This window comes from Otolemur garnettii, unplaced genomic scaffold, assembly GCF_000181295.1.
Source record: "Otolemur garnettii isolate 467f Iridium unplaced genomic scaffold, OtoGar3 scaffold00043, whole genome shotgun sequence".
NCBI lineage: Eukaryota > Metazoa > Chordata > Mammalia > Primates > Galagidae > Otolemur > Otolemur garnettii.
In genome coordinates, this window is record NW_003852438.1 from 11,874,552 (window position 1) to 11,881,357 (window position 6,806).

Below are 6,806 nucleotides of genomic sequence, written 5' to 3' on the forward strand. Positions count from 1 at the left end.
AAAAAAAAAAAAAATGTACTACAGCCTTCTTTTTCACATGGCCCAGCTGCAGCCTCAGAATTCTTTTTTTTTTTTCCTTGAGGCGGAATCTCACTTTGTCACCCCAGGTAGAATGCCATGGCATCATAGCTCACAGCAACTTCAAACTCTTGGGCTCAAGTGGTTCTTTTGCCTCTGATTCCCCAGTAGCTGGGACTACAGGCACCCGCCACAATGCCTGGCTATTTTAATCATAACTGTTTTTTTTTTTTTTTTGCAGTTTTTGGCCAGGGCGGAGTTGAATCCACCACCTCCTGGGGCCAGCACCCTACTCCTTGAGCCACAGGTGCTGCCCAACACAATGCCTGGCTATTTTTAGAGATGAGGTCTCACTCTTGCTCAGGCTGGTCTCGAACCTGTGAGCTCAGATAATCCACCTGCCTTGGCCTCCCAGAGTGCTAGAATTACAGGCATGAGCCACCATACCCGGCCCTCAAAATTCTTTTCTACTCAGCCTTTTAAACATTGACAAAAAGCAACTGGTGTTGGCACAAGCTTTCAAAGTTATTTCCATCTCTGTGATTAGAATGGGACAGGAGAGTATAAAGGAAACTCCATCCTATTTTCTACTACTCATGGGCCCCATACCAAGGATGCTGCTCAAGGCTCCCAACTCTTACCAAGGGCAGCACGAAAATGGGGCAGCAGCAGCGGGGGCACCAGAGGCTGGGGCAGCTCACGGAGAAAAAGCTTCAGGGCTCCAGTGACCACATGAATGTCATCCCACTCAGCACTGTCCAAATCTAACCGGCCTTCTGGAGGGAGCAGATGGTACAGGGAGTTCATGACTCATGAAGGACCAGAAAGACTGAGATCTGGGAGATCAGGAGTTCTGGAGAAAGCCAATCAAGGAAGACCATAGGAATGTCTTGAGAAGGGTTCACAGTGGGACACAACAGCAAAGGTGAGGGACATGGAGCAGGACATGGGGGAATTTGTGGGGAGCAAAGAAGGTGCAGAGAAGTCTTAGGGGTCTGAGGGGCCTTCCATGTCAGTACCTTGTCCTGGCTGTTCTGGAAACACATATCTCCCATCAGAAGTGACTGCCCGCTCTGGAACACGTATGAGGAAAGATTGGGAGCTAAGACGCAGTTCCAGCCAGAAGGCCACCCTGTCTGCCAGCTCCCTCACTCATAACCACCTGCAGTTCTGAGACATACAGTTCTTAGTATTGCCACTAGCCCACAGACCTTCTTACCTCTGTCCACCAGAAAGCGAAGTTTCTGGACCACTGCCAAGTTCCCACTCACTCGGTAAATGCCATCCACATCTAGACCTAGTAGATGAGGTGGGGCAAGTTAGAACTACTGCTGTAAAGGGAGTGATGAGGCAGCTGAGGGCAGAGAGAAACAAAGCAAGAGGAAGACTGGTGGAGGGGAGGTGGAAATTCCAGGCCTTGGCCTGTTAGAAGGATTCTGGGGTCTCAGGGAAAATGACCTCTTTTATCCACGGCAGCAATGCAGAGCCGCACAAAGCTGGGCACCGTGTCCCCTTCTCGTTGGCAGAGTGATTCCAGCTGGCAGCCGAATACCTGGTCTGCGGAGGCACAGAGTGAGGCAGGAAGCCAGGGTGGCTCAGGGAATCTCTTCTTAGCTCTGGCTGCCCGGGGAAGGAGGTATACCCCAACCCCCAAACAATCTAACAGAGATACAAGGCTCCCTGCTCCTCCTCCAAACAATCCGGTATAGTGGGGAAAGCAGTGGTCTTGGAAAGCTGCGCTCCAGTTCTGGGAAGTTCTACTCTGAGCTTTACAGCAGTTTTCTTATCCATGAAATGGGCTGATGCCCACATAAGGAATGTAAATATGCTTGTAAAAAACACTAAAGCAAGGGTGGTGCCTGTGGCTCAGTGGGTAAGGCGCTGGTCCCATATACCGAGGGTGGTGGGTTCAAACCCTGCCCTGGCCAAACTGCAACAAAAAAAGATCCAGTGTTGTAGCGGGCACCTGTAATCCCAGCTACTCGGGAGGCTGAGGCAAGAGAATTACCTAAGCCCAGGAATTGAAGGTTGCTGTGAGCTGCGACGCCACAGCACTCTACCGAGGGTTAATAAGTGAAACTCTGTCTCAAAAAAATAAAATAAATAAATAAAAAGACTTTTTAAAAAAACACTAAAGCTGGCACAGAGGAGCACGGCCTCAGCTAGCGCAGGCTCCGCAAGGGCGGTCTCTTTGCAATAAGCCGCTTTAGTTTGTTATAAGCCTCCCACCTCACCTCGCAGCAAGCCCCGCTCCTGCAGGCTCCGCAAGGGCGGTCTCTTTGCAATAAGCCGCTTTAGTTTGTTGCGCACGCGATTCTGCTCGGTGCCTTCCGGCCCTCGACCTGTAGGAGGCAGGTAGAGTCGGAGCCTGAGAGCGGCTGAGCCCGCAGCCTGCTCCGGGCCCGGCTCCACGGCCAGCCCCTTACTGGAGCTCCGGCGACTGCTAAGGCGCAGTAGCGGCTTGGGGACCGGCTCCGACTCCTCTTCTTCGTCCTCGCCTGCGCTCAGTTCCCCCAGCTCTGCAGGTCCGGAGCCTGACAGACGCAGCTCCAGGGGGTTCTCCCGATCCTAGACCCGGGGGTGGGGGGAGGTCGAGTCGAAGGTTGGAAGAGAGAGAAATCCGCACCCCTAGCTGGACGCAAGGAGACCCCAACCGGCTGCTGGGGTGCCACGTCCTAGCCTCGTCCCAGGTCGGGTCTCTACGCCACTCCCCACAGCCCTTGGACTCCAGTTGTTCCGGCTCCACTCCCTCGGCCAGCCGGCCCCATCATCTCCGGGTCCCCAACCCCTCTAACCAGCCGCTCGATGACTGCCCGCAGAGCAAGGTGCCAGGCTCGCAGTTCGGTCTCGTGGTCTGACTGCAGCAGGAATTCGTGGCCAGGGACCGTGCGGATCTGAGGGGCCAGTGGGGGAAAGGCTTGGGTCAGCAGGGTGAAGCCCAGAAAGCAGGGTGGCCGAGCGGGAGATCCAGGGCACAACATCCGGACGGGTGGGGTTTGGGGGACCGGCAGGAGGGCACTCACGTGCAGCACATTGCGGCGGCTGGACAGGTGGCGGCCATGGGCCAGGGCCGCCCCGCGCAAGTCCACGCTACTTTCTGGCCGGCTACCGGCTGGCCCCTGGCAATTAGGGGAGAAACTGAGGCCATGATATTTCCCTCACTGCTCCCCTCTTACCCAGTGGGCTGCGAGGAGGTGGGCGGCTTCCTCCCTCCTTTACCCTTCTCTACCCTACTCTCCCCACCTCTGCCCACCCCTACAGCTGGCCTGAAAAGGAAAGAACCCCCCCCCCCATCCCCACTCACCCAGCCCGAAGAGGGCGCAGTAGCGGGTGGGTCTCTGTAGAACACCAGGCTGTTACCGGCTAACACCACCCAAGACGGGCCCCAGTTCTTCCTACCGGAGAGGAGGAGCAGTGAAGGTAGCGAAAAGGTCATTCTAGAATTCACAGGGGAAGGCCCTCTCCCAACACCCTGCTCTACTATGCGGACTCTTCCAGGCCACCCAGAGCCCTGCAGTATTCCCGGGTCTCCTCACCTGAGCTTGCGCCCCCCTTGGGCAATCTTGGTCATATTGAGCAGGCCGGACTTTTCCACCTCCTGGGAAGTGAAGGGAGTAGCGTCTGTAAGTCACCTTGTGCCCTCCACGGTGGTCCCAGATTTCCCTAAGGGGTCTCCCAGGAGTGAGGTCCCTTAAAGTTGGGGGAAGAGGGCTGGGTAGGAGAGGATACCCAGAAAGAGGAAGATGTTTCTGAGGAGCGGAATTGGGGGTGGGGCAGGGAGGATCCTGGCATTCGCAAGGACATGGGAGATTCACATGGGGGTCGTCCAGGAGCTCCGGCAGAGGTCTAGGAGTCTGCAAGGCCGGACGCTGGTCTGAAGGGTCAAACTGCCAGGAGCACTGGCTGAGGCGGGGTGAACTCTGGAAGGGTAAGGGAGAAGCAGGTGGAGGAACCTTTAACATTACTTAAGGGTCCCTGGCTGTGGGAGGAAGAAGGGTAGAGATGTGGGTGAGAGGCAGGGGTGTGGTGGATAAAGAGAAAGTCATAATAAGTTAGCTTTTTTAGCATGTAACTGGGAGGTGGGAGGGATCTCACCTGTGGGCCCAGAAGTTCTGGAGTCCCTGTGTCAGATCCTGAGCCCTTAGCCTGAGGTTTCAGGACGCCATTGTTCTTTGTCAGGGTCTGCGTCCCCTCCATGGAGCTGGGGTTCTGCGTTAGGGGTCGGGGAGATGTAGCTACATCCAATACCACCTCAACCCATTCTCCACACCCTGCTCACATTTTGCTGATTTCTTCTGATCTTGGGGGAGTCCCACACTACCTTTAGGGTTCATAGGGGAAGCAGGAAATTGAGGGGACAACAGAACAAGCAAAAGGGAAGGTCTTACCAACTCCCCACGACTGCGGCGTGGGGGTTTCCAGGACTTGCAACCAGTTAGCGAGTTTATGTAGAAGCAGCGTCCAGAGTTGGGGTCCAGGTGCTGCTCCCAGGCATCCAGCTTCTGCAGCAAGGGGCATGAAGGGCCCGGGGGTGGGGACCGGGGACAGCTGCGAAGGTCCACCAGGTTACAGTACACAGGGGGATCTGACATTAGGGGCTGGGGTCCTGTCTGTCAGGAAAGGCAGAAACAAGGAGGTGGTGGTTCTACCTGTGCCCCTTCCCAACCTTCCCTGCCTTACCATCTCCTCACTCCCCCACCATTTTCTCACCACCAGCTCCTGGTGACCCAGGAATTGGGGGAGAAACCCCAATCCCCGGCTGCTTTTTAAAAAATTTTCTTCCTCGCAGTCTGTTTTGCTTTTCTCCTCACTTCCTGTTGCCAACTTCCCTCCTCCCCTACCCCTACCCCTACCCCACCCCCGCCTCCAGAGCCACAGGAAAGGGGAACAGGCCTTTGGGGGCGGTGTTGAGGGGAGTGCACTACGCTCACATCCTGCAGGGTAATAGAAGGTAGAAAGGGTCCAAGACCCCTCTGTATGGGGAAGGAGGGGCCATTTTCCATCCTTTGGTAAGAAAGAGTGAGGGGAGGGGCAGAGCAAAGGAGTTACATCTCCAGAGGGGACTTGTTGGTGGCCTAGCTTGGAAGACAGAACACAGGATAAACCCTGCCTCTGCTACTGGGAGTCAGAAAAAAGAAAGAAAAAGCATAGGGTTGACCTCCCGTTCCTCCTAATTGAGCCAGCAACCTTGTCCCCTTAGGGTCTTTGCTACTTGCAGCCTCCTGGTTTGCCTGTGGCTGCCTCTGTCTCTCATTCAGCCCCAGAGATGACTCCCCAGACCACCTCACAACACTCTCCCACATCAACTCTCCACTGTAGTGCATATCAGTATTGAGGGTTTTCTTATTCCTTTCTGTGTGTCACCCCTGGGGTGTTCCTTGAGGACTGGGATGCTGTCCGTCTAGTTCTCATTCAGCCCAGCACCAAGTTTCTGCTGTGTTTACAGAGAGCTGTGACTCACCGTGCTGGCTTTGGCCTCGGACAGCAAGTCTTCCTGGGAGAGGGATCTTCCACTTAGTCCTTCGTGTGTGGGCTTCAGAGGGCTGGCCCTCAAATTAGCAACACTGACACTTCTACACATTTTAGGGGGAAGAGGGGGAGGCTGCTCGGATGCAGCCTGGGCTCTGTCTGGGAGTGCCTGAGACATGTGCAGCTCCTCCAAGGAGCTATGAAACAACTTTGGCTCTAGAAACAGAAATGGGAGGAGGGGAGGGTAGTCAGAGGTATGATCTTGGCTGGGTCCTCCATCCTGGAGGCTCAGAGGGAAAACAAGGGAAGCAGAGGGAAGTTCTGGAAAATGACATGAGACCTAGAAAGCTTGAGACTAGGAGGAGAGGCAAGGGAGTCAGGACACATAGTGAAGATGAGGGATAGGCTGATAAGACGAAAATAAGAGGGTCAGCAGAAGCATAGGGGAAGTGGATCTCCCAATAATTCCCAGAGAAAGAAACAGGGAGGTAGGAAGGTGATGGGGGAGGGCTTCAGGCATACTCACCAGGAGTCCAGAAAGGTTGGCTGGGAGTGATAGTAGTTGGGTTCTGGTAAGGAGTAGATTCCTCTGTCACATAGGCAGCTGGGATGAAGATGGGTCGAGATGTCGAGGGTGCTCCCAGGCGCCTTGCCAACCACCAGTCTGAGTTGGTCTTTCGAAGTAGTAAGAACCTGTCCCCTTCAGCCAGAGATATCTGCCGTCCATCTGCCCCAGTGTAAGTAAAGGCATAGAGGGCACAAAGCTGGGATCCCCGAGAAGGGCTTCGAGGCCCCAGTCCTAGGCTCCCCCAGGTACTTGGCCACCACCGACCCGATAGCATTGTGGTCAGCACTGTCACCTGTGGGAAAAATGGGCATTGGAGACCCAGAAGGAAACAGGACTGGCTGTCTCCAGGCAGAGAGACATGGTTCTAAGAGCAGCAGTGTTGGGGGGATGTAAGAACAAGATCACTTAGGAGAGAGGAGAAGGCAAAGCAGAGGGCCTGGTGGGGGTCAGAGATAGGTTTGGGGGGTTGAGAACTCCTAGGTGATGTGTCTGTAAGGAAGTATATAAGTAAGATGAGAGAGGATGTGGTCAGCAGGGCTACATGGCCGGCAAGGCAGGAAATCAGAGAAATGGCCTAGCTTGGTAATTTTCCTCTAAGTACCTTGTGGGGCCCATCAGATGCTCCAGGGGCAGGAGGAGTTGGTCCCAGGTGGTGGAAAAATTCTGGAGCTGGACACAGGAAGAAGATGAGGAGAAAGAATCAGATTTGAGACAGAAACGCAGGGAAAGAGACAGGAGGTAACGACAAAGA

General features: G+C 54.8%; 1 protein-coding gene across 3 annotated transcripts in view; it reads right to left on the reverse strand.

Annotated features, from left to right (window-relative positions):
* ARHGAP9 (Rho GTPase activating protein 9) overlaps positions 1-6,806 on the reverse strand; it is an 8,154-nt gene extending 1,348 nt beyond the window's left edge. Inside the window, exons 1-16 of one of the 3 annotated variants that reach the window (XM_003790567.2) lie at positions 6,657-6,806; positions 6,014-6,347; positions 5,480-5,703; positions 4,407-4,628; positions 4,114-4,227; positions 3,834-3,938; positions 3,555-3,616; positions 3,323-3,413; positions 3,042-3,137; positions 2,814-2,912; positions 2,445-2,586; positions 2,253-2,360; positions 1,477-1,575; positions 1,238-1,315; positions 1,038-1,091; positions 660-794 (exon numbers count right to left, since the gene is read on the reverse strand). In XM_003790567.2, the coding sequence (XP_003790615.1) occupies positions 660-794; positions 1,038-1,091; positions 1,238-1,315; positions 1,477-1,575; positions 2,253-2,360; positions 2,445-2,586; positions 2,814-2,912; positions 3,042-3,137; positions 3,323-3,413; positions 3,555-3,616; positions 3,834-3,938; positions 4,114-4,227; positions 4,407-4,628; positions 5,480-5,703; positions 6,014-6,329 (1,945 nt within the window). In that variant the 5' untranslated portion in view covers positions 6,330-6,347; positions 6,657-6,806. Of the gene's footprint in view, positions 1-659; positions 795-1,037; positions 1,092-1,237; positions 1,316-1,476; positions 1,576-2,252; positions 2,361-2,444; positions 2,587-2,744; positions 2,913-3,041; positions 3,138-3,322; positions 3,414-3,554; positions 3,617-3,833; positions 3,939-4,113; positions 4,228-4,406; positions 4,629-4,728; positions 4,891-5,479; positions 5,704-6,013; positions 6,348-6,656 lie in introns of those variants that run through there. The other 2 variants (XM_023513629.1, XM_012805646.2) reach the window with 2 other exon arrangements.